This window comes from Nanorana parkeri, unplaced genomic scaffold (assembly GCF_000935625.1).
Source record: "Nanorana parkeri isolate BGI_ZX_2015 unplaced genomic scaffold, ASM93562v1 scaffold244, whole genome shotgun sequence".
Classification (NCBI taxonomy): Eukaryota; Metazoa; Chordata; class Amphibia; order Anura; family Dicroglossidae; genus Nanorana; species Nanorana parkeri.
The window spans coordinates 652,780-680,713 of NW_017306512.1; the positions used below are offsets into that span (position 1 = coordinate 652,780).

A 27,934-nucleotide genomic window follows, 5' to 3' on the forward strand; every position below is an offset into this window, starting at 1 on the left:
GTGATTTGTCTGGATTTGTTTTCTCATTTTGTCTCTCATAGTTGAGGTCTACCTATGATGCCAATTACAGGCCTCTCTCATCTTTTTAAGTGGGAGAACTTGCACAATTGGTGGCTGACTAAATACTTTTTTGCCCAACTGTATGTGCCACTTTAAGAAAAATGAACGATGTATATGTAAGCCATAAAAAATGTATTTTGAAGGAAGATTCCACTGTAATCATAGTGGTCTTCTGTTTCAAAACCTCCTCTATAACAAAGAATATGCCATTCTTTCATTCTGCCTTTCCTTTAGTCCATTCATGTAGATGTATGCAGCAATGTAGCTGCAAGGGACATTTGTAACATTTCTGTGAAACCTAGTTTGCATTTTATTTGTTTATCATTGTAGTATTAAGGTTGAAAAGCTTTTTGCTCCTGTCTGCATGTTTGATTTTGACAGGGAGAATCAGCAATTGGTGACTACCTCTAAAAGGACTACAATAAGTAACTGATGCTGCCTCTGAAATTAATTTGTATGGATATAATGTAGAAAATGCATATTTGTTATAGTCTGAATATTTTCTCATTGCTTCTCTTACTCTATTTTCAGTTGTTGTGTCATCAAGATCAGAATGTACAGAAAGTTGCTTTGGAATGTATGCTGAGCTACAAACACCCCCATATACTTCCCTACAAGTAATTATCTTTTTTTCTTTGTTGGCTATATAATAAATACATTTCTAAATATTCTTTTTGTTGCCTTAACCCCTTCATGACTGAGCTTGTTTTTAGTTTCTGTTCGTAAATGACTGACACACTTTTGACATTTTTGCTGTGTGATTCTTCCACGTCAGTAATATACTTTCTTACAAAGTGCACCCACACATATTATATATTGTTTTTTAGAGGACAGATAGGGCTACATATTTATATCACATATGTGTGTCTAACGCCTCACTTAGGACAAATAAAATATAAAAAAAGAGGAAAAAAGCGTTAAAAAAAAAAAACTTTTTCCCAAGTTTTGATTTGTAGTATTTTTTTTACAAAACCAGCACAGCTAAAAAAATGCAATAAATACATCCGCTATGCTTTGACTCTCAGACAACCCGATATTAAGGTATCGGGTGTCTGAAAAAGGTTAACCCTTTCATTAATGAATGCCTCTGTAGTAAGGGCATCTATTAATGAATGTTAAAAGCTGATTCTCAGCGTTAACAGCCCTCTAAAGCAGCAAATAACTCGTCACGTACAGTGTACGTGACAAGTCATTTGGTCCCTTTGTGGCTGGACGAATAGTGTACGTCTCCCGTCACGAAGGGGTTAAAGAAATCTATACTGAGAGAAATATTGCAGCTGCCTTGGCAAATCTTTTAAGAATACTAGTTGGGCCTTCTCTGGCTTTAATTCTTTTTTGCGTCACTGACCCAGAGCAAGCAGGAACATTACAATGTCAGAGTGAACGCAAAACTCCTGATCTCCAGCGTGTCTCAGATATTATTGCAGCCATTAGATCAGGATGAGAGCAGAACTCCATGTTCTTTTCCTTTTAAAGATCAGCTAAGGTTGTCATAGACATTATGTGGTGTTTGGAAGATCTGATCCCCTTTGTCCAATGAAAGCTTGACTGCCCTTACACATTAAGGGATTTGTATAGGACAAATTCAACATAGTTTTTGGTGCATTTAGCTTTCATTTGAGAACTGTTGGAGACCTTTTTGAGCTCTCGCGTCCTAAACTTTTGCATTCATATTGACTTGTATAGAGAGGAAAGTATTTCTAAAACAAACAAATGCTAGTAGCAAAATTGTACCTCTATCGTTATACCTCCGAAGTCAACTGGTAACTTTAAATATCCCTTCCCTGTGGTTATAAAAGTATTCAGCTTTAGCTAAATTTTATTGTTTTTTTAATTAATAAAGGAATTGTCCTTGCACTTTAAAATGCAGCAAGTAAAAGCTGAAGTAAATCTGAAGCCAATTGTTTTTTTCAATTTGGATAGCATGGAACTTTGTAAAACCCTTTTTGCCATCTGTGTCCTATTGAGGAGACTTCTTTTAACTTCCTGTACTCTAGACAGCAGAAAGTAAGCGAATATTTTGCCAAAGTAAGGGAAAGTCCCCAGTTGGACAGTTTCACAAGTACAAGTGTCCCCATTGGAAGATTCCTCTATTCTAGTTGTGATGGCAACTAAAAATTTCCCTTTTATTTAGTCAGTGACCAAGGGTCACCTGGAAAAATAGATTGGGTCAATCTCCCATACAGGGAAACATTCAGCAATAGAAACTTGACAGGGGTTCTATCTCAAAACCACTCTATGCAAAACAAAAAAAAACAGCTTTAGATACACTGTAATCATGGTAGGGATCCCTAAGGATTAACATTTATCCAGCATTCTTGTCAAGTTATCATTCTAAATTGTTCTGTTTGTTTTCAACAATTTGTAGGGAAAATTTGCAACGGCTTCTGGAAGACAAAAGCTTTAAGGAGGAAATTGTACATTTCAGTATTTCAGAGGAGAATGCAATAGTAAAGCCGATGCACAGAGCAGATCTAATGCCTGTGCTTATGAGGTATGTATTATATAATTACATGAAGCAGCATAGCCACCAGTGGTAGAAATGTCTCTCTAGTAGCTTTCTAGTTAAAATGTTCTTAATGGTGCCTACAATTCTGGATGTCCTAATGGTTCTGCTTATTATCAGTCTGCATATACCAAATAAACAAGGATCAGTTGCAGACAATGCAATAAGTATGCTTGGTGCTATTGTTGCTATTTGAATGAAATGAGGTTTGGTATTCTGCTTCCTCTCCATATAACCCATAATATTATTTTGTGCCAACAACAATGTATTGTTGATATGCAGACACATCATTGGTGGGGCAAGGGTTGGTTAGAGGGTATCAGAAATTGGGGGGGAGGAAAGATATCTGGGGCAAATGCCAATCTGGGTCATTAGTAGCAGTACTAATTTATTCACATGGATAATTCAAACTTGATTTGAATAATCACAGAATCGGGGAAATGTGTATCTTCTGTTACATATACACTCAGGAAATGCTTTTAGCTGTATCCAAAACCCTTAATTATTGAAAAAAACGAATTTGGTACTAGAAGATTGTGTTTGTAATTTCTTTTTTTTTTAAAGAATATTGTATGGCCGTATGAGAAGCAAAACTGGCAGTAAAACACAAGGCAGGTCAGCTGCGGGAACTCGCATGTCTATAGTTCTACGATTCCTGGCCGGCTCACTGCCTGAAGAGGTCCGACTGTTCCTGGATCTTCTGTATGAGCCAGTGAAGCATCTAAAAGATGGTATGTCACTCTGTAATTAAAAGCATATGCTTTTCTATCTGCAAAGTCTGACGTTTATAGGTGTAGATGTCTTAAAACTGAGCTGCTGTCACAAAATGTTAATTTAAATATATTGCTAATAGCCACAAAGGAAATAAAGCCACTTTGTGTGCACCACATTCCTTTGCAAGCCTAGTTATTACTTTGTAGTGGTGACCGTGTGGAGAGCAGAACTGAGAAGGGCAGATCCACCCACTAGAGCCTGTCTGCAAAAATGTACGGGGGGGGCGGATACAAGACCAGTCACCTGGCACAAGGAGAGATAGCAGCAGTGACTGGTCCTTATTACAACAAGTTCCTCCACAGAGGCAAAGTGTCTCACTAAATTACTGCACAGCTCTGGAAGAAATACACAAAGCACACACGATTCAACTTGCACTTGCATTTAGACAATTTTTTGCTTTTCGAAGTTCAGCTGTGTCTTTAAATGGCTGGATATTAAGAAGATATGGCTGTATATGGCCAATTTTCTAGCCAACCTACAAAGAAGTAGGTGGTTAACAGAGCCTTCAAAGGATTGTGTTAGCAGTAATAGGACTGACACAAATAGACTGACCCTGTCACCAATTTAAAATGTTGCGGGTAGAGCACAGAAAAATCAAGAATTGTTATAGCTTATTCTTTCCATAAGTGACTTTTCATCCACTTGAATGTGCCATTTAACATTCTATAAAATTTGACTACTGGAAGAGTCAGTTCCCTAGCAAAGCTCTCTCCCTTCTTGCATGTTAAAGTCCTCTTGGGTGAGTTTCTAATTACTCTCTATGCTGACCCAGCATCCCTGCCCTCACTTCCCTACCGGAACATTGATGTAGTTCCCAGTGGAGAAGCAAAGGCAAATACTTGAAAGTATCTGAGTCTGCTGGGGCTGCTTATATCCATTCTGGCAGAGCACAGCAGCAATCTCTGGGGACAGGGTCTCTTTAAATGGTCACATTCTGGCTGTCTGAATCTTTTGTTGTATGTTCTGAGCAGTTTATTGGCATATTAGTTGTTAATAGCTTTATGTGTTGGTATTTTTGCTATAAGTATTTCTACTTGCACGGTAAAATTGCAACTTTGTTTATCTGAATGCAGTTTTTACATGTCTAGTACTTCAAGTGAATGTCCTTCCTCTGGGTTTTTAAGCACACCCCAAAGCTTTTTATGAACCAGAAAAGCAGGAGTTGATTCAGAAACCCAGTGGACAACACATTCACTCAAAGGGCTACCATTCAAAAATAGAATTTACCTAGAGGTTCTCTCTCCTTCTCAAGAGGCTTGCATGCTTAAAGTCTACAAGAATCAATGCTTGAAGTGTTGACTGAGGGTGTTAAGTGTTCATGGAGAATTCCTCCTATTTTTATTTTTTTTAGAAGTTTTTTGCATTTTGTTTTCACTAATTACTATGTTATATTATTGCCTTCTTTAATTGCCTTTCATTTAAAAGGTGGTTGCCTTGGTGCAGTGCAGCAGTCGGTGGAACAAGTAGACCTTTCAAAGGTTCTGCCTCTGGGGCGCCAGCACGCCTTGCTCAACAGTTTGGAAGTAGTTTTGAAAAACCTTGGTAATCTTATCAGCCCCTACTTACCTGAGATGCTCCAGATTTTACTCTGCATGACTGCTACTGTGTCGCACATTCTAACGCAGAAAGAAAAGGTAATCTGCTGGCAGTTGCTAGTTTTTTAGTTGTTAACTATATCAATCAATGATAATGCTGTCAAATTTGTAAAGAAAATACTAGTAAAATATTTAAATTGTGGATAATGTATCCAGCAAAACTCAAAGGAGGAAGAGATAAATCTGATTGACCAATATTAGCTTCATTATGCTAGCATTAAGTTATAGTTGTAGAGACCGTGGAACAGGTCTTGGAGAGAGGACAAGTGCTCAAACGCTTGACCAAGGTTCTCAACACTCCTTGGTTTCAATCTGAACAAGCTACATCTTTAACAGGATTGGCTGTTACATGCATGTGGCAAGATTAATGCAGTCTGGTTCTTCAGCACTCTTAAAAATTCTTGCTTGTGTAGCACAAAATAAAACACACTGTAGCTACATATACATAACAATGTAGGTTATGGCACAATCAGATTTTCCATCCTACCCAAAAGATATCAGCAAACATAAGTTTGACAGGACAGCCTTTGGTGACCAATATAAATGCAATTTGTTTTTATTAGGTCTAGAAACACCCTTTCTTTGCCGATAGTTGACTTGTGTAAGGCTACAGTTATATTTTGAGACAGACAATTTAAATAGGTTATTAGATCTAACATGTTTTACCTACTTTTGAGGAATAAATACATTTTTCTGAGTTTTTTTGTTGGCCTAAACCAGCAATTGGCACCTTTTTGGATCTTTATCCGATTGGGTAATACAAGCACAGCTGAAAAATTGGTTGTTTCAGCTGAGCTTCTAGAGCAGGGGTGTCAAACTCAATTTAATCGTGGGCCGCATCAACATTATGGTTGCCCTCAAAGGGCCTGTAAGATTATATAAATGTATCTAATCTTTGTCATAATTGCCTCTGCATGCGACTATCACTGGTTTTAGTAATAACTGAATACCTAGATCTTAAAGTAGAAGTCTAGGAAATGGCCTGCTGGGCCGGATTCGGCCCCTGGGCCTTGAGTTTGACACGTGTTCTAGAGAGCGATAGAGTCAACAATTGCGTACATTAAAAGCTGTGGTCACCAACCATTAGGATTTGACATTTTGTATTATATAATTGCTTGTAACATAATATTAGCAAGGTTACACAGTGGGCAGGTCTCAACAGATCAGGTATAAGACAGTCCAAGCAGCCCTCTTGATCACCCTCTGTTACAGGTACTTTACTCTTAGCTTAAAAAAAAAAGGTGTTGCGTCATTTCCCAAAGCAGTTATGAAATTCAGTTTGTTGGTTTTGTTTAGCAATTAGCACACTTCAATCCGTGTTACAGTACATGTTGACATAAACTTTTTAAACATTATTATAAACATTTTTACATTCTACTGCATGTAATTTCCACTTGCTGAGTTGTTTAACTTATTTTTCTAGCAGGTTTTCAGAGTCAGTAACTCTTAGATATGCATGTCAATTGCAGAGTTAATTTATCGCTTCATTAATCCCTGAGGTGTTAAAAAGTTCAATAAGTTAAATAGCACAGACTTCTTTCTGGATAATGATTATGAAGCTGTGAATGAATCACTTTGGAAAAATGCTGGCTTAACTAAATCGAGGCTGCTAAGGCAGGATCGGTTTAGAGAAAAAGCACAATTTGGTTAAAATTCCACATATCTCTAGGCTGTGCTTTTTCAGAGAAACTAAAGTGTCATATTTTAAACTTTGTGTTTGTGACTTTAGTGCTAGAACTGATTTACAGCAGGTCAGTAAACCTTTTAAAATTCATGGCTCAGTAGAGGGGTAAAAGGTTTAGCTACTTGGCCAGAAGCAAGTGCTGATAGAGAGCAATATTTAAGCTACTGCTGTACTATTTTGAAATATATGGCAATCTTTTTAGAGTTTAAATTGGACTTAAGTTCTTATAGAAGTTCTTCAGCATTAAACTTGTGTACACAAAAGAAGCCTTTAAGAACTGACATTTTAGCCACAAAAGAAAGCACTGTACACTACCATGCCTGACCAGTGCCCCACAGATTCAAACATACATGCCGTGCCAAATTCTATAAGGTATTAATGTTGATGGCCTTGACTAAACGTTTGACTGGGTTTGGGACTATAGCATTTAAGTTTTTAAAGCAATAAAAACATTAAAATTGAGTGGGAATTTTTAAAGTTTCCCTTTTTAACAATGTACACCAGGGTTTAGAAAGAAAGAGAAAGCAAGTCCTAATATATTTACAGGCATGCTGATGCAATACTGTACAAAAGCTTGTCTTTGACAGCTTTTGTATAGTAAAGCAAACTACGTAATGCTGTCATTTTATGCTCAGAATCCATCCTGGCCCACCTCCACCTATCCAAGGATGTGATTCTGTAATACAATACACATAAAATGTATGAATTTGAGAAATATCCAACATACAGAATGTATTACAGAATCACATCCTTGGATAGGTGGAGGTGGGCCACATATTTTCATTTACTAGTGCCACACACTGGCACCTAGCCCACTCTTTCTCTAAAATCCCAATTGTATACCATTATAATCAACTCTAATCTGTGTCTCTTATTACTTCTGTCCTCTTTCTATTTCCTTGACTTTTTGTCTGTTGCACAGACCTCCACTACTAAAGTGCTCTTTTTAACACTGTCATTGTGTTCCCAACATGTTTTGCCACAATGAGTGGCTTTGTCAGGGTTAAAGTGCTGGTGCTGTCAGTGCACACATAAATGAAAATGCCATTCTGTTTATATTAGCCCCTTTTATTAATACCCTCCCCCCAGGTGTATGGCTGCTTGCTCAATGGGCTAAGCCCCCATGTGCATGCATGGTGCATGCACAAATGGTATCATACCACCCCAAATTAGCCTTACTACTGGACTCCTGACACTTTCAATTCTATGTCACCACAGTTCAGTTACTCTATCACTTCAGTTCATTAACTCTTCATTTATTGTGGGGGAACTATTGGTATCCTTTCGCTACTATTTTTTCTACATGTGTAGACATTTTCTTTTATTCTATATAATTATTTATTTAAAGTCAAAGTCAAAAAGAATTTCACAATATTATTACTTATTAAAAAACTTCAATGGAATACATGGTGAGGGACAAAACAACATTGAAAATATGGTATAAGGTTTTAACTACAGATTTGGGAATGTTGGAGAAAGAGTGGGATAGGTGCCAGTTTGCGGCACTAGTAAATGAAGAGTTAAAATTCATACATAGCTGTTTGTGGTCATTTTGAACATTATACTGAATGTTTTTTTTGGAGGCTCTATTGCTTTTAGGCCTGATAAAGCAGGTCAGTGCAGTAATCATTTTACTAATTTGTTTTAAACTCTTTTAAATAGATCCAGTTAAAATGTATAAATCCATTAAAGAATCTGCGGCGTTTGGGAATGAAACGAATAGTAGACTTTTTCACTGACTTTGAGACGTACCCATATTCTGCTGAAGAAATTGATGCTTTATTTCTTGCCGTCATCTGGCCACAGGTACAAATAAAATCCTAAGTTGTTGTTTTTTGTTTTTAACATGGAAACTGCTTTTACTTTTAAACTAAGTGAACCTACAAGAATACCTAACTGCCACCACCTGTAATGTTTCCTATTTTCTTTTACAGTGGTGAATTGTACAGTTTATTGATTTCTGTTCTTTATTTACTGCCTCAAATGGGTAAGAACTAGCTTGAATGCAATGCATAATACATATTTTTTTTCTGTTACAGATTGGCAGATTAGCTTTGGAAAGTCAACATTCTCCTTCACTTCTCCTAAAGCTTATTCATACTTGGAGTCAAAATGCTAGGTAATCTTGTCTTTAAAACTCGCCTATAAAGTAACTGAATAGAGAATTTGTAAATAATACATGATATATTAGATGTTATTAATTGTAATGTTATTTGGCTTTGATATGCTTTATTACAGGTACTTTCCTTTACTTGCTAAACAAAAACCTGGACAGGCAGAATATGATGTCTTGGCCAATACATTTGCCCTTCTTGCCACGAAGGGTTTAACTGAGTCAACGGCAACTGTTGTTATAGATGTAGCTGCTAATCTGCTCAACACTCCAGACTATGAAGAGTCAGACAGTCTTTCCCCCTTATTGGTAAATGATTGTGTTATTGCTGACGCCCCTAATAACAATGAAGGTAAGAAGGAAGCATAAGATTTTCACTGAGCTCCTACTGTAAAGTTTTTATGCGATTAACATCTACATTTGTGATTACTTTCAGGGTCTCCAAGCACTGGTATGAAGCTGGTGTTAGCACATGTCCCTGCAATTCTTCAGTACCTGAGTAAAAGCATGTTGAATTCAGAAAAGATGCGCAAAAAGAAATATAGTGCCCAAGTTAGCAAGGAACTCAATATCCTTTCAAAGTAAGTCAGATTCATATTCTACTGTTCCTATACATGAAACCTAAATCTGAGAGTGATTTTAGTACTTTAATTGGTAAAGCCAATATCTCTCAATGCACTGAATGCGCTGTATTGACGTATAGAGGGGTGTTCACATTGCAAGGGACCTGCCTGTATATTGAAAGTCATTAGCTGAACCATGCCCTGCTATGCTGTGCCCCCGCTCCTTAGTAGAGTGGACCTGAAGGAGAACTTTCTTTCAGGTCCTTCCTCTGCTGATTGACAGCAGGCAGTGGGCAGGTGCAATAGTCAGCCTGCTATTGGCTACTGCAATTTGAAATAGCCAATAGCAGGGTGGCTATTGCAACTGCCTGCTGTGTTTATATTCAGCTGTCTCAGTGCTGAAGTGGAAAGGACTGTCAATTGAAGTGAGAAAAGAACCTGCCACCTCCAATGTGCTATCAAATAGGGGGCTTATGAGGCCCCATGTGATAGCAATAAAGCTAAAAAAAAAAATCATACCCAATTGGGTTTTCTTAATTGAATATTGGGTACACAGGATTAATTCAGGTACATAAGGTTATACTGCTGCCTGGAGAAGAATGGATATTGGCAAACAAAGCTGTAAGTACTGCCCAGTATAAACCCTCCCATTAAGGATCCACCTGATGATCCAAATTCATGGTCTTCTAACTCTTTTTCGGATGCCAAGACCTTCCCTTTACTCTTTTATTGAGATAACTTCCTGTTTTTTTTTGTAATGAAATTAGACTTTCTGGACCTTCCAATCCTAATAGACAACATATTACTACTGTAAATAATGTCTATACTTTCAGGTATTTCACTGATGCTCGGTTAAAATCACTCCTTACATCCCAGTTTGAGCTAACTGGTATCACTGTCCGTCCTATTTTGACTGTGATTTTACATAGTTGCATAGTATTTGAGGTTGAATAAAGAAATAGGTCCATCGAGTTCAACCTTTGTGTGTCTATGTGTGGGTGTGTGTACATGAGTCCCTGTGTGGTCTAGTCTTTAAGAGTACCTGTACCCTTGTATGTTACAGTCTCTGAGGAAGGTATCTAAATGCTTTTTGAATGATTCAATACTCTCTGCTGATACCACTGCTTGTGGCAACGAGTTCCAAAATTTAACCGCTTCTTTTGTGAAACTATGTCTCATTGGATCACATTCTTTAACAATTAGTCCTCCTGGTCCGAGACCCTCGTGTTTTACAGCTTGTAGCGCAAGTGCATCATGTTTTGCACTTCTGCTTTATGGGTATTTTAGATCTAAGTTAGGATCTCGTCTAACAATGATGTATGCATAGAGCACTCTGGTTATGTACTTGGAACATTGAAGATACATTCAAAGTTGGTTTTATGCACCTTTTGTATGTCCAAGCCTCCTGATTCTGACTTTGTGGGCTCTCTCCCATGCTGGAGATTCTTTGATGTACAACCCTTATTCTACAACATAACTATGTCAGGCTTTTTTTTAATCTATTGGTTCTGTTCCTCGAAAAAGATCTGTGTCTGCCTCCCACTCTAGTCACAGAAGTTGTAGCCATCTACTCTTGCTTGAATAATTAGCACTTCCAGTTTTGTTGGTGAGATTTTGCTTTTACATCTTATTGGGTCTATTGACATTTGTTTCTTCCTGTCAGTTTGCATGTCCAGGCTTCTCCCTGTGGCTACCATTTTTTTACATTGTTTTTCAGGGATGCTGCAAATGATTCTTATGATCACACAGTTTTGTGTGTTTGGAATTTCTTTTTAGTTTCTCTTCTGTAGCTAACCTCCTGTTTCTAGCAACTGCTTCTAAGCGAATCCCCTGCTGTTTTTATTGTAATCTTACAGTGGCTGCCAACCCACGCAGCAAATTTTGAGCCGCATGTAACCGACTTTATACTTTTCCTTTTACATTGTATGTTTTCTTTTCGGACATTTTTTCTTCTTCCTTGGTTAACCAAGGTGCCTGCTTGGTCTAGTCTACTTTCTTCTTCTTGATGCTATATTGTTCCAGCTAGATTTTAGGTATACAGATAGTCTATGATTTTCTACTATTCCTTTTTCCCTAAATGGATGATAAAGAAAATATAATTTTTCTACTTTTTCTTGCATTCTATTGTAAGACAGGTCCTGCTCATTTAAATTGTTGTCTCCATGTTTTTTGTTCACAACACAAGACTGAGGCATAATGGCTGGATTTGGGAGTCATACTGTGGACTGGCTTAACTTTTTTTGTTTTGCCAGTGTCGTGAGCTGAAGGCAGCAATATAATCTTAATTTTATGATTTTCAAGGAAAAGATTTTACATTAAAATAGTAGTAAACGCTCAAACGTAAAGCATTGCTTTAAAATTTTTCCCAAACACAATTATTATGTTTCTGAACAGCTGCTTCTAAGTCTCTCAGCCCAGCTTTCCTGAACTTCCTGTCCAGTACACGATAACAGAGGTACAGAGCAGAATCCAGCAATTGTTCATCTACTGGCTTGGAAAGGGGTTGAGAGGGGCAGGGGGGAGGGATTTACTGTATCTGTGTGTTTGTGGAGACTCAGCTTACTAGCACACACAAGGGTGACTGCATAGCACTTTGCTTGAGAAAGGAATCACTCTAAAACAGGAAGTCAGGACCAGTGCACAAGGGATCAGCTGATTCTGCAGGAAACTAAAACGTTTAAACATCAAGGAGCAGCATCCATTGTTAGTGATTTCATCAGTATTTGAAATAGCTTAAAATCCTTTTGACTTTAATATTACTTTTAAGTACAACATTCTTGTTATTTGTATTTATCCTTTTAATAGCCGTAATATGTGTTTATTCTTCTTTTATTTTCAGGATTAGCAAGTTTATTTGGGACAAAGAACAGAGTAATGTGCTTATTGGGCTACTTATATCATACTTACATAAGAGTAACATAGCTGAGGTAAGAAATATTTTATTTGTTTAATTCATCTGAGCTGGTATCACACAGGGCTCATTTTACTCTTAAGCTTCCTATAGACATTGGCCAGCAAATGGTCCAGTCAAACACAGCTGTTCTATGGTCAGTGTTTGTTGAATGATTAAAAAATATTTAAACCGAAAAGTATTGATTTGCTTTATAAGGATTTCATATTCAAGTTATCCTGTGGCTTGCCATTGGGGATTTCCTAATATTAGTTGCCTGGTTGTCTGCCTAAGTACTTTCTTTTCTACGACTCCAGACAAGCATGCAAATTAGGAAGTGACATCAGTTCCAGATCTGCATACTTATTGCACATCAGTGTCTCACAAAGTGTTTAAGACAATAAAACAGAATGACAGTCCGAGAGCTAGAATTTTCAGGAGGATAGGTCAGCAATGGCAGCTTCCATATTTTCTTGCTTTGAGTTTCCTTTAAACAAAGCAGTCATGCCAGAATGTATGTTTTAGAAAGTAGAAAAATACTTAATAAAAAAGAAAACCCAATGTTGTAATATTTAATTCTATTGTGTTAAAATTATAGGATACAGAGGTTGACATCCTGGCAACAGTACAAAATCTACTCAGGCAGTCTGTGAACCCCACAAGTTTCTTGAAGCCATTGGGCAAATTATTTGCTGTAGTGCAGAACAAGCTCTCCCGGCAGACACTTTGCACTACATTTGAGGTACAGTATGTGTTTATTGTCAATGTATTCATACAGTCCCTTTCAGTCTTGAAAGACTGTAACAGCTAGTGCAATATAGTTACTCTTGTTTTTTTCTTTTAGGTCCTGTCTGAAGTAGCTCCTGAGTTACAATATATCACTGATGTTGCTGTTAAGGTTTGTGATATTTTTTTAAATTTTTGGGCCATTTTCTTAAATTACTTATAAGCAAACTTTGATCATCTTGTGTTTTTTTATCTCACAGTTAAATGCATTTGATCGAAGGCATTTGGATGATATCCACTTCGATGTGCGACTAACCGCTTTCCAAACAGCATCTTCTCTTATTAAAGACATGAAGGTGGTTGATATGAACTATATTTTTCCACTCATGCACAACTGTTTCTACACCATTCGGGTAAGTGTTTACTAATTTTCTGCATTCATTTTATGTTCATCTGTTTATAGCACTGTTTATGAGTACTCCCATCGTTTTGCACTTTAGAAGCAAGTCTTTACAAGCTCTGTAATAAATCTGTGCACACTTTTAAGATTATCTGAATTTAATAGGACAAACCGTGCTCTTTTGCACCAAGCCGCACCCTTCCTGTGGTTATGTATAATCATGCAGGTTAGGGATACCGGTATTGGCGTCGATGCTGATAATGGGCATTTTCACAAGTACTCCCACAGAGCCCCCTGAGATCCTCCACTGGAGACATCAGGCCGGCACCTCAGAGTATGTAGCTTCATATTATTCGGCATGGATATATAATACATTGCTGGGATTTGTAGTCCTCGATAGCCGGTTGCCATTCGGCATTGCTGTATAATGTATTGCTGGGATTTGTAGTCCTCTATAGCTGATGGTATTCTGCATTGCTGTATAATGTATTGCTAAGAACTACCAGGGATGCGGCAGTTGCAGACTGGGCCCCAGCACTTCACCCCTGTCCTAATATTAGTCTGTATTGTTTTAGAGAAACTGTCACATGATACTAAAAAAAAAAAGTATCGGTAATTGATATCGGCGAGTGCTTGAAAAACTCGTACGCAGTGAGAAAATTGATCTATTTTTTATCATAACGTGTGTTTTGTATGACAACATAACAGAATAAAAATGTTTTTTTTATTTCAGCTTGGTGATATGTCCCTAAGTGATAATGCAAGCCTGTGCCTCACTAACATAATGAAGCTTCTGGCAACAGTGAAACACACTGAGGCGGAATTCCGTGAGATAATACAACGTACCCTGCTAGAGAGCATGAAAAGTGGACTCCGAAGTAAAGTGGAGGTATGGTAGGGCAAGCAGACACTTGAAATACTGCTACCCAAGAAAAGTAAAAGAGCTTGTTTTTAAGTGGACCTGAACTCACCAAATAGCCAACCAAATATAAGATAATAAGCATACAGCGCTATTAATCCCTATTGCACATCCCCTAAAATTAAACAAGTGAATAAATGTAAAAGAAAAACAACAAATCTACGCTCCCATAATGTGCTACCCAAATACTGTGTAGATATCACACTGATAATCTTGTATATACAACACCCAAACGTCCAGCACTTAAGCCCAATATAGGGTAAACTCCTCACAAAAACAAAGTATTGCACCATCACTTAAGTCTTAATGTGACATACACAACATCAATGTGAATTGTGAATATAAAAATACATATGCGTGAATACAAATTGCAAATATCCCCAAAAAATGCAAAAACAAAATGTCCTTAAATATAATGTCCAAATAAAGTGCAAACACTCCAAACAGTGTGACCACCAATGCGTCTTCACCTGTGTTTCACCAATACGTTTGGTAATCAATTCACCAGATACTGTGTGACCCCGTATGGAAGCAGGTTTTAATGCACAAAGTAATTCTCCAGATGTAACCATTCAGTCTTCAGATACTGTGAGGCCCTTTATGGAGAAATATCCTAATGTGCAGAGTAATTCCCCAAGGGTAACAGTTCAGTCTCTTTCCACAGTATATATAAACCATAGCTGCCATCCCGTCCATGCGAATTGCAGATGAACAATTTAGGCTAATTCTACACAGTGTTCACGCTGTTACCCTCATACCATCATTCATTTTCACCAGAGGCATAACTAGAAACTTCTGGGCCCTGGTGTAAGAAACTATGAAGGGCCCCCCCCAAACCCCCACCGCTGGGAAGGCACTATAAACAGGCACCATGTGGTTAACAGGAAGGCTGCCGAGGTCCCCAGCAAGCATGAGACCTCAGGCAGCCGCTTCAGTTTAAAAATGTAGTGCCGATATCTGCGCTTAGTATTGGGGCATTTTCACGAGTACTGGTGCATCCCTACTTGATATAATGTATTGCTCGGACATGTAGTCCTGCATAGTTGGTGCTATTCTGCATTGCTGTATAATCATTATACATATTGTTCTCATATTGTTATGATATGATCCCATTCAGCTGATTTGGATATCAAAATGCAGAATAATGCACCCAAATTGCAGCATGCAGGACATTTTCAGAACACATTGCAGCACATAGTAGAGTACTGGTCTAATTGGAAATGGTGATATTAATGAATTTTGGTTGCTTTGTTAAATGCAGCAAACCACGTGGCAGTGTAGCCTTTGTTATGCCTAATAAACATTTCCTGTATTTACAGAGTGTTCAGCAAGACTATACTACTTTACTTTCTAATTTGATACGGACCTTCCCAGAGCATCCTGAGTTCTCAGACTTGGTTCAACTCACAGATTACAATGATCCCGAGATGGACTTCTTTGAGAACATGAAACACATTCAGGTAATTATAATGTAGAGATGTATTTTTTACAGTGAATATGATACCTGTGAAAAAAAAAAAAACAATGTCTGGCTATTGAGAGAGTAATGTTTGTATGTTTATTCCCTTAGATCCACAGGAGAGCCAGGGCATTGCGGAAATTAGCCAAACATATTACAGAGGGAAATCTGGTGATCTCCTCCAAATCCCTCCAGAATTATATTATGCCATATGCCACCAGCACTATATTTGATGAAAAAATGCTTAAGGTGTGTTGCCATCATTTGTTGTTTTTTTCTTTTCTTTTTGTCTTTAAAGGGGACTATGTTGGCTTTGGTTCAATATTTATTTTTTCAGTTTTGGGTTTCTACATTTTTATTTTATATCGGTTTTAATATATTTATCATCTTTCTTTTAAATAACATTTCATATGTGACAAAGGAGTCTTTACTTTCTAATCATTCTATCATTACTATCCGTTATCCAGTTTACAGTCACTTTTGGCTAATTAAACATACGATACTGAGCCCTCTGATAAAGGAAGAGTCACTGCTGGGATAACGCTTTCTGGTTCTGTTGGGCTTCTCATAGAGTGGGAAGCCTAAATATGGGAGTATATAAAAAAGTAGACAAGAGCTTTATCTGCTGGCTTTATAGAAGACTGGATCATAATAATTTCCAATATTGAACTTTTTAGTTCCATAATAGTGACCATAATTGAAAAAATATGTAATGCTTATTATTGTGGTGCTAAATCTTGACTGTCAGTCCGTCTATATAAAATGTTTCCCTTCATTTTCAGCATGAAAATATGGTTAATGCATCAGTGGAAATGATAGGATCACTTTGTAAAAATCTTCCTTGGTCTGCCTACATGTATCAGTTAAAACATTTTATTCATGTGCTTCAGACGGGACAAGTCGATCAAAAACTGGGTGTCAGGTACAGTCTATAGAGAATTATTATTTATTTTCCATAAAGATTTGACTTCTTTATGTCAAACTCAGTCTAAATGTGTATACTAGGTTCTGCTTGTCCTGGAACCACAAATAAGGGCATATGCTGCATAAGCTGACAAGAGCCACTAAATGCAAAACTGTAGCATTTTATCATTCTTAACCCCTTCATGACTGAGGCCTTTTTTTTTTCATTTTTTGTACCCATGTTATATTCCACATTTTAGGCCTGAAAATTACTTAAACCCCCATGTATATGCATACAGAAGCTGTTAAAATAAATACATATATATATGCCAGGAAAATATCCCCCACCCCATTACCTGACCTACATTTGTGCTACTTTACAGTGCAACATGTTAGAACCTAGACCCAAAGGGGACAGTCCTGCTGTACCAGGTATCTCCAACTACAATCCAGTAGTGGTTCTGGTGATGCTTACAGTACCCCAACTGAAGACGTGACACTGATAGCATGAAATGCTGCCCTCTGCTTAACCCTATGCCATCCTTGGAGTCTTTTCTAGAACCATGGCCCTCCCCTTGGTGTTATCCTGATAAGATTTTCAATTATGTGGATATTTATTTGCTGACACTGGCCGCAGAGTTCATAATTGTGCTTCCATGCTTTCTCCTCAGTCCTTAGCTGATCTGTCCATGGCATTAGCAGCCTCTGTCTGATGCTGAGTCCTTAATAGAAAATGTTATACCTGAGGCGTGGCAGGCTGCCATTGCTTATAGACTTGATTGATGTGGTTTACAGCACTTTTAAACTCAAGTCTGCGGCTTCTACAAATACTGCCTGCTGCCTTGGCTTCTTTGGATCTTAAGACCACCAAGATCTTTCTGGTATGTAAAAAGTGACTGCTTCATATGCGCTTCAAGGGACAGCATCTCTTTGGAGCGGATTTGGACACCCTTATCAAGGATATTACCAGGTGCAAGATTACTCATCTGCCCCAGCAGAAGAAGCCTAGGGCTCAGCCCGGTAAGGCGTATCACGCTTTAGAGGCCAAGAAGAGTCCTTTTTTTTTACAGGCGTAAACGTCAAAATCCAAGCCTGGCCCCTAGTCCTGGACTTCTGAGTCCCACAAGCCATCAGAGAAATCTTCATCATGAAGGAATGCCCCTCTTTTCAAAGTGGAGGATGTCTGTTAGCCTGTGTGAACACTTGGTCAACCTACATCTCAGATGGCTGTGCACAGAAAGTGACTTCCAGGGGCTACAAGCTAGAATTCCGCTCTCAGCCCCCTCCTCAGTCCCCTCCTCAGTTTGTCTTCCGAGTTTTCGTTGTCACCACACAGATTAACAGATCTCCATGCAGTCCTGGTGGGTCTTCTGAAACGGGGTCATCACCCGACTATCTGTAGCTGATTGGTTCCAGGGATTATACTTCAACCTGTTTACAGCACCCAAATGAGAAGGGGCAGCTGCCCCATCTTGGATCTCAAAACTCCAAATGTCTATATTTGGGCCCAGAAATTACGTATAAAAATTAGGAAGCAGGTTGGCCATAGCCTTTCTCATTGAGGGAGATTTTCTTGTTTCTGTGGCCATCAATGACGAATATTTGCATGTCCTTATCTTTCCAGTGCATCAGAGATTCCTTTGCTTTTTTGTGTGCCTTTAGTACTTTCAGCTTGTAATCTTGCCTTTTGGGCTGTATTTTTTTTCTTGAGTGTTCATGATGGTGCTGGCTGGCCCCTATACTAGCCTTGTTTCATTCCCAGGGCAATCCCCATTGTGGAACATCAGCATGACCTTCTATTGAGGAAGCAGTTGGCACAAGTTCTTGCTGACAATGTAGATTGAACAGCAATTGTTGAGCTGTGTCATGAACTTTAAGAAGATAGCTGGAGCTGACTCTGCATGGAATACCTTGGTCCAGGCCTATACACTGATCAAGCCAGAGTTTTTCTTCCACAGGAGAAACTTAAAATTGCTCCCAGACTTGGACTTTTCAGTCTTTTCCGTCTCTCTCTGCATGATAATTATTGGGTTGATTGTAGCCTTTCTTAAAGTAGTTTTATTTACCCAGTTGCACTCCAGATTTTACAACAAAACATTCTGCCGTTGTGTGACATTGGATCAGTCCATGGACAGACCACTTCGCAATGGAAGACTAGGTTGTCTGTGGCCTGTTTGCTCAGGAATCCTGCTCTGGTGCTAAGAAAGCCATTCCTTCCAGTATCCAGGAGATCCCCATGATGAATACCAGCCTGTCAAGCTGGGGAGGAGTTCTGGACACACTGTTGAAGCAGGGGACAGGAATGTCGGAGGATTCTCAGCTTCCGATCAACATTTTGGAACATCTGGTGAATTGGTTGTCCCTGCAACGCTGGAGGCTCTGGCTGTTGGGTCATCTGATCAGGATTCAGGCAGACAGTGCCTAGCTGTGGCACGCTTCCAGCATCAGGGAGGGACCAGATGTCTCTCTGCGGCAAGAGAGGTACAAAGGATTCTGTTGTGGGCATAACTTCATATTTCAGCACTTGGACCCAGGGTAATGGTCCCTTTATCCAGAGGTGCCCCAGGGCCTTTGTTACAGGTGGAGGACACTGGTTGTGAACCTTCTGGCCTTCAGCTTTAACAACAAACTGGACAATTTGTCTCCAGGTAACTTTGACCCCAGGAACTTCCTGGTCGGACAAATTCTGTTTTTTTTTTTTACAAATGTGCTTGGATAAGCATTTTGCCCTAAGTACCATCAAGGGTCAGGTCTTGGCACTTGAGATCTTGTTTGAAGAGTGCTAGCTTCCCAGTCTATGATTAAGACCTCCATACATGGTGTTTCTCTTTGCTGCCCCTGTGCGATCCCCAGTGACTCAGTGGGATCTGAACTTGGTTCCCATTGGCTCTTCAAAACCATTTAGGTCTATGTGGGATATTCCCCTTTCCACTCTCACCCACAAGGTTGCTTTCCTTGTTGCCATTACCTCAGTGAGGTGAATGTCTGAACTGGGAGCTTTATATTTCAAAGAGCCTTTTCTGGTCTTGGTAGTGTTGTCCTTTCACCTCAACAAGGATATCTTCTGTCCCTCTGTCTGGCTCCAATTCACCAGAAGCAGATCTTCTTCCAGTGTCTGGATTTAATTCATGCTGTGCATGTCTGCCTCTCCGCTGCTGCTTCCATTAGAAAGACTGACTCTTGAACTTTTCGGCATTAGGCTAGTGTTAACCAGATTTGAAAAGCCGCCGCCTGGTTTCCTGTTTACCAGGTGGATGTTCTGTCCTGATCTGATGCCAGCTGTGGGCATTAGGTCCTTTAGGCCACTCATTGAGCTGCAGGCAGTACCCAGTTTTGTTGTTTTGCGCGCTTTTTAGTGTTTTGTTTCTGTTGCCCAACCCTCAGTTGGACTACTTTTGGACAACTCAATATATCTGAATTCCTGTGTCCCGTAGTAAATGTTAAAGAAAATAGTATTTTTGTACTTGTAAAATCCATTTCTTGTAGTTCATTTAGGTACATAGGTTGCATCTCTCTGAGTCTATGTTCATTATTTTGGTATTGCTTTTCTCCAAAACTGAGAGATGCTGGGAGTAAGGTGGGTTATGCTAGGCTGGCCACCGTTTTTGTAATATTTTTGTTAGTGTTCAGTTCCTCCTGTAGGCGGCAGCAGTATATCCCAGCATTCTCTAAATTGTCGCTCAATGAACCACACGATAGGAGTTTACGATAAGTAAGTTCCCATTGTAGGGATAATTTTCCACATAATTGCACATAATCTGCTATCACAAGTAGCCGTGGACCTGCATAAAATTATCTGAAGGAAGAGCATGATGTTTTTGGCAGTGTACAAGTACAAATCTTTGGGATGGTCAAATGCATTACATAGCTCTTTCTATAGACAATGTCTTGAAATAAAGCATATATGGTGAATAATAAAAAAAACTGTTTCATATGATAGACATATTAAATTAACGGCATATTACTGAATGAACTGAATTTAGAAGAATTATTTTAGTGTGTTTATAATATATGAAGCATATGAGATATTAAATTTATTATTGTAAACAAAGTCTAGTATTGTATTATTGTACTATTGTATGGCTATACCTACACGGGAAATGTTAAATTCTTGGCTGAGAGCTTTAATGATTTCTCGACAGTCACTTCCTTTGCTGGACTCTAAAATCATTGTGCAGCTAATGCAATGGTGGCAATCACCTTGATTAAATTTCTTATCTGCAGGATATTAAATTTGCCAGTGTAGCTATAGTGTAAAACCACAAGCATTTTTTATATGTATAAAATATGTATTTTTCCTGCTTGAACAGAATGCTGGTGACTGTACTTGATGCATTTCACTTTGATCATGCCACTCTGGAGAAGCAGCTTCAAGAAGCCAAAGATTGTGAAAGTGAGTAGACAAGTCTTATATCCTCGTTTTACATTAGTTGGACTTTAGGCTGCCTATGTTAAAGATCTTCATGCTAATAAAAACTTATTTTATAGTTTGTAATATCATTGGTTAGCTTTCAGTATAATACATAAACAAGCAACCCAATTTTTCTGTTCTTGCTTTGAAGAGATCCTGTCAACTGACAATTCATTTCAACAAAAATCTTCCCTGAAGATTATATGTGCATTTAAAGCTGAACTCTAGGCAGACATAAAGACATGTAGTTCTTTAATCATTAATACGAAATGTAATGTATTTTTTTTTAATCCAAGCATTGTAAGCACCTGAATTTGACAGGGGTATCAGCTTCTTTCAGTCCCTGTACAGCAGGGCTGGAGTGAGAGGAAGAAGCAGCACGTGGAACCAAACGGTTCATATGCTGACAGGAAGCACGCTGATAGGAATAGAAAGCTGAGTGACAGAGATGAGCTCTTCGCTGTCTCTCCTTACACTGTCCAGTAACAGGCTGGGGCGGGTTCAAGATGACCTGGGCTTAGAGTAATTGGGTTAAGTGATGTTGGCCATCAGAGAGAGGACATGTAGCAGCAGAAAAAAATACTTCATTAAAAAGGTGTTCTCTTGACTTACATGCACAATAATTGAGCACCCTCTGCAGTGCTAGGTTGTCTTGCTATCATTAGTGATTTGATTCAAAGACAAATGCAGAAAGCCACTGATAGTGTAGGAAACAGATGTCCATTAAATCTTGACAGTCAAACACCAAATCAGCTGCACCTAGGGCATTCCCCACCCCGCAGCTTCACGAAACAAAGGGTTGTCCTGGCCGCAGCTGATAGAGGGGGAGGGTGTGTCACTGACAATTGTGCATGGGCTGTGGTGAACTCCAAGCCCACGCACATTTCTACTGCTATACTGTAGAATACATTCTGCTGTCTTTCTACCTAATCTTTTTCCTGAACATCACCTCCTTGGGACTTCCTTTTCCCATTCATCAGCTCACAGAGCAGACTAACCACAGCAAGTGTGGAAGGGCTATAAGTATTTGTGTATCTTGTTACACAACTGCTTTCTTTTATCAATCAGATAAATGAAAGACACAGGTAGTCTTTAATGTTCAGGTTATACTGCTGCTTACAGAATGATTGGGAAACTGGCAAACAAAACAATTGCAGACCAATTCAGGATAACCCCTCGTACTACCTGCATGCCTCAGTTTTTTGCTAGTGTCCTAGGAGTATGGACGTTTTTGTTCTTTTTCTTTCAGCTATGCTGGGATAAAGGCTAATCTATTTTGTTGGTGCATCAATTTTTTTCTTCAATCAAAATAGGATTACTTTAGCTGACAACAGTGACTGTGTTCACAGTTGCATAATGGACAGGAAGAACTCTTAGACTGTTGGCTTCTTTCTCTTGCATGAAGACATTTGGACAGGGAGTCCCCCATATAATTCCACCATCTGCTTCCCTATGACTCTGTGGGATCTGAACCTGGTTCTCTCTGCACTTTAGAAACCTCCCTCTCTTAGAACCCATCAGAGCATTATTAGCATTCCTCTCTCTACCTATCCACAAGGTGGGGTTTCTTGTAGCCATCACCTCTGCCAGGTGTGTCTAAACTGGTGACCTGTTGGTCAAAAAAATAAACCCTTTATGGCTTTCCAAAACCATCTTGTCTGATGTAGTTTCCACCTTTCACCTAAAACCAGCACACTGTTCTTCTCTCCCCTTCTCCACCTCCTGTTCACCAAAATAACATTTCCCTCCACTGGCTATGGTTTAGGCTGTGCAAGTCTATTTCTCAGCCACTTGCTTTTTAAGGAAAACTGATTCCCTTTTTGTCATGCAAAATGGATCCCAGAAGGGTGCACTGACTTTTCATTCCATCATCTCTGACTGGTTAATGTAGGCCATCATGCTCCCGATAGTTAACCCAATATCGGGGCTTCCTGATTGACGAGGGAGCATGGAGTTGGCTTCCCGGCCAATCAGGAAGCCAGGGGGCGGTTAATTACTCCCCCCCAGCTACCCGCCCCCTGGCTTCCTGATTGGCTTCCTGGCCCCCTTCTTGGCCACTTGACGAGGGTGCTGGCTTCCCGGCCAATCAGGAAGCCGGGTGGCGTGTAATGGCTCGCAGCCCAGCTTCCTGATTTGGCCTGGAAGCTGGTCAATCAGGAAGGCAGGCTTCCCTGTCACCTGGTAATGAGGGAGTATGGAGCTGGCTTCCCGGCTAATCAGGAAGCCGGGTGGCCAGTCATAACACACTGGCTGACTTCTTTAATGGGACTTTCGGTATCGGCAAGTACTGGAAAAAAAATACCCAAAAACCGATATTGGTGCATCCCTAGTTTTAAGATTTTGGGTTCCACCTGTTAAGATCCACTCTATTCAATCAATGAGTACTTCATGGGTTTTTTGGCATCCGGCAACTATTTACCAGATTTGCAAGGTTGCCACCTGGTTTTCTGTTTACAGGCTTTCTAAGTTCTACCATGTCGCTGTTTGGCCTCATCTGTGGCCAGCTTCAGGCACAAGGTCCTTCTTTTGGCTCTGTTAATGACTGTGGTGTTTCCCACCCCTCAGTTGGACTGCTTTTGGAAGTCCCAAAGGTTAAAAACTTCCTGTGTTGCTCAATGGACAAGAAAGAAAGTAGGATTTATGTATTCATCATCAAATTATGTCCATGAGTCATGCTGGTAATAGCAGGAATAATTCCTGGCTGGCCTACAGTTTTTTGTTTGCCAGTGTCTAATCCTCCTGTAGCTGGCAGTATAACTGGAGGAGAAAGACTTCCTGTGTCCTTCAATGGACTCCAAGAAAAGGATTTTACGGTGGTTACTAAAATCCTATTTTATTGTTTGTAAAGGTTCAAAGAATGCTGAGGAAGATATAGAGGATGAAGTAATGGATATAGATCAAGAAGAAGAGGAAGAGCAAATGAACACTCAGGATAAGGAGAATTCCACCAATCAGAACCCATCTGAAAAGGTTGATAGTAGTCCAAAACAAAAAATAACATTGAACTCCCTCCCAAGAAACAAGGAACAGCTGGCATCCCTTATAACTCACATTCAGGAGACAGTAAAAGGCAACATCCTACCAAAGCTGCAGAAGTGCCTAGACGCCAAGGTTTGTGTTCTCTGTTTAAATGTAGGTCCAAGAGGCTTAAAAACTAATTTGATAAAATACATATTCATCCTATACATTGATTAGGATAAGATCAATATATAGAATAGATAAACATAGATAGACTTTCAAAAGTTTCCTGTGGAAAAAACTGTAAGATATTTATTTTTGTGACTTAAACACTTTGACGTGAAAATCCTTGGTAGAATTCAGATAGTTATATTTCTTTGTGAAGACTCACAGATCGAATGTAATACAGGTATTGGGTATTGCAGCTTCTTTTACATTAATGAACTAATACGTTTTAGATTGAAACATCGGAACAAGTATCCAGAGTGCCTGTGTGTTATTTAAGTCTTCACAATCTGTACAATTCTTAATGTATAAGAGAACAGTTTATTTTTTTTAATTAATGTAAAACTGTTAGTCTGTCGTTTCTGGGTTTTTTCATATATGCCTCGTGGGATTGTTTAACCTTCCCATTCCAGATTCATAAATGTATACCTAGTAATTTAGATTTTATAATGGTTTGTGCAGGTAAAGAGAGAAGACGAGCACAAGTTGGTGAAAAGTAAAGCTGTCAATGAAGAGGAAGTGGTCCGTGTCCCTATAGCATTTGCCATGGTGAAACTAATGCAGACACTTCCACAAGAGGTGATGGAGGTCAATCTGCCCAGGTATCCACAAATATTTTTCATTGTAGGGCATGCTGAGCTGCTTGAACCAGCCAGTCTTGTTGCACTGCTCCAAGCTCACTCATGTGATGGACTACAATCGCAATACAAATTAGTAAACTAAATGTGAGATTGTAGTCCATCACGGGCGTGAGCTTAGAGCCATGGGGAACAGTAGCCACCCTCCAGAAGGAAGGACAGTGTCAGCACAAATTCAGAGATGATTTGAGTATCTACAGCTGAGTGATGCACAAATAAGATAAATTTTTGTTAATAATTAAGGTACTTAAATATAATTTAATTTTAAAATGTAACTCCTGAGCTTAGTGTCACTTTAAAGTGTCATGGGGCATAATTAGAAAAAAAAACAAAAACTAAAAAATACGTACATCTCTGCAATACATGCACATTTCTCCATGCTTTATCCCTTAAAATACTCTGCAAGTACAGTAAAAAACCTGTTATGTTTGCAGCTTCTTTGTGGACTTTTGCTAACCACTAAAACCTTCCCACTCTCCCACCTCCACAACATAGACTCCAATCATTCTGTAGCTCAACATAAGAAATAGGAACTAACTTCTTTTCTTGAGATGCCACGGAAGTGTGCACAGGATACAGGACAGCTCTGAATTTCTAACAAGATCAATGGGCATTTTTTTTGCACTTATGGCAGTAATATAAGAAAACACTTTAAGGCCCGATGAATGTGGGCCACCTGCATTAAACACAGGAGAAGTTATCTGGGAAGTATAAATGGCTGTCCCAGATCACTGTTTTCCTAGCTGGGTAAAAACAAGTCCCAGGCCACAGAAGATTTATGTTTATGGAAACACAGTTAGACGTATTCTACCTAGACGCTTCCAAATGTCTAGGTGTGCATTCAGCCATTGAAAAGGAATACATGCTTCCAGGGGTCTTTAGAAATTAGCTCTAAACCCCCCTAGAAGCATATATTTCAGTTTCCATGTGCATGGGGCCATAAGAATATATTTAGCAGACCAAAAGAGTCTACATAAACTTTAGGTAGAAATGCATACTTGTTTTATTCCTTATAAGCTAGAAGGAATACGGGATTGGCCAACTCCGCCATCAGACTTTCTTTACGTACAGTAAGATGTAAATAGGCTGTAGGCATAAGGCTCCATGCACAAAATGTTAACAGCAGTCTAAGTCATTTGCAGTTATGTAAGTGTAAATTTCAAATTTTATTGGCAAGTTCAAACTAGTTTTCTTCTGAAAACTACTAATCTCCACACCTCCTACGTAATGGAGATGAACACACAGATAAAGTGAAGGAGTGACAGTAGCCACCCAGGGACAGAAAATATGTTATTTGCAAGGGAGAAAAAAGCCTGAAAAGAAAACTATTGCAGCCACCACATCTAAGGACTGGTAAGCTGCAATGTGCTACATTTCAGCTTTGGGGTTTTGATACACTTTAACATTTATGCTTCTCACTGTTTGGTGGGAGTAAAGTTTAAACTTCGATAATTCTTGTGAACTTTCAATCTGAAAAAGTGCAGAATAGGACTTTCATTTTGCCTTTCCTCTTGCTTTGCAAGCATCCTAATAAAGGTCTGTGTCCTCCTGAGAAACCGAGCTCAAGAAATCCGAGATATTGCAAGAAACACTATAATTAAGATTATGGAAACACTTGGGCCTCGATATCTGCATTATGTGTTAAAGGAGATGCAAACTGTTCTAGTAAAAGGATACCAGGTAACATTCATTTTAACACAAAATATGTTGTTTTGTATATTTTCTATGTCTATATATCTGTATTTTTTTTTATCCAACACTAGGTTCATGTGCTGACATTTTCGGTGAACCTGATATTGAAAGGACTTACTGCCAATCTGAAAAGTGGAGACCTTGATGGCTGTATAGAAACTTTGATCCAGGTAAATATAACCATTCTCGGAATGAGACCTAAACAGGGAGGGTACACTCTTCTCTATTGGCCTTTAACCAGAGCAATCACCGAAAATTCAGTTGTAGCAGTTTGTTGTAAAATATGGCAGAAAAGTTGTGGTCAGGGTACCAGATGCAGGAACAGGATATCAGATTACCAGATATAGAAAATTGAACATACCTGGATAACACAATCATAAACAAGTGTTAAAAAGCCCTACTCTGTTTTCATGGCAGGCTCAATGAGCGATGATCTGTTGGTCATTTTATCAGCTATGATTGCCTTCTTTTCATCCACAGAGAGGCTAACGTGGGGTCCCTTTAAAATACCAACTTTTTAGTAGGTTGCATTAATCCTCACTGGTATGTAAAACCCACATTGTGCTTAAACATACTGGATTAGTTACACGCATAATGATGTCAGTGCATGGTAAGAGTGTGATGGCAATATATTATTTTAAAGAATAAATTATTATTAACCTTGGCAGTGTGGCTACCCCTATACTGCAAGAGTTAGGTGCTTGTTTTGGTCTAGGGAGGAAAATAACAAAATTATACTCACCTGTACCCCGGAGCAAGCTTGCTCTTAGACCACTCCCTGGAGTCTCTCTCCCGCTCTGCTACAGCGGTCTAAAGTCCCTGAGTCATCACATTCTATACACAGTGTATAGGATGTGAGGACACAGAGGGACATTCCTTCACTGCAGTGGAGGAGGAGACAGGCTGGAGGGAGCGCTGTCACAGCCGACCGCCTTAAATATTGGGCGAGTATAGCTTTGTTATAAAGTATTTTCCTTCCTAGTCCAAAATTAAACGTTAACCCTTGCGATGCGTGTGTAGCCTCACTGCAAGGCTAATAAAAACATTTCCCAGGAGTTCTGCTTTAACCTTTTCGCTACCAAGCCCTCCGGAAAGCGAACGGTTTATTAATAGCTGTCATCAGTGGCTTTTCAGTTGCTGATTACTATTAATTTACAGAGGACGGTCAGGAGAACCCTTTTGGTATATGTTTATGGTCGCTGACCATGAGCTTACAGCAGAAGGGTGAAAACCACCGACGTAAGCCTTACTGACTTGGCCACCTGCAAGCGGTTGTGTTCCGCCGGAAGCCTTACATCGATGGCAGGGAAAGGGTTAAACTATGGAACATTGTATGCATATACATGTAAATTAGTGCCATTATGAAGAGTACATTCCATAGACACAACCGACACAGAAAAAATAACATTGCAAGGAAT

The 27,934-nt window shown here is 39.1% G+C and overlaps 1 protein-coding gene across 1 annotated transcript in view; it reads left to right on the top strand.

Annotated features, from left to right (window-relative positions):
- Window positions 1-27,934, top strand: part of UTP20 (UTP20, small subunit processome component) — a 100,588-nt gene that overhangs the window by 41,951 nt on the left and 30,703 nt on the right. Inside the window, 21 exon segments of the mRNA XM_018556648.1 lie at window positions 592-677; window positions 2,429-2,554; window positions 3,131-3,297; window positions 4,766-4,974; window positions 8,282-8,425; window positions 8,659-8,738; window positions 8,858-9,084; window positions 9,169-9,313; window positions 12,135-12,222; window positions 12,784-12,927; window positions 13,030-13,083; window positions 13,172-13,324; window positions 14,045-14,200; window positions 15,550-15,690; window positions 15,801-15,938; window positions 16,472-16,611; window positions 20,903-20,985; window positions 23,852-24,114; window positions 24,649-24,788; window positions 26,348-26,504; window positions 26,588-26,686. Coding sequence (XP_018412150.1) covers window positions 592-677; window positions 2,429-2,554; window positions 3,131-3,297; window positions 4,766-4,974; window positions 8,282-8,425; window positions 8,659-8,738; window positions 8,858-9,084; window positions 9,169-9,313; window positions 12,135-12,222; window positions 12,784-12,927; window positions 13,030-13,083; window positions 13,172-13,324; window positions 14,045-14,200; window positions 15,550-15,690; window positions 15,801-15,938; window positions 16,472-16,611; window positions 20,903-20,985; window positions 23,852-24,114; window positions 24,649-24,788; window positions 26,348-26,504; window positions 26,588-26,686 — 2,940 coding nt within the window.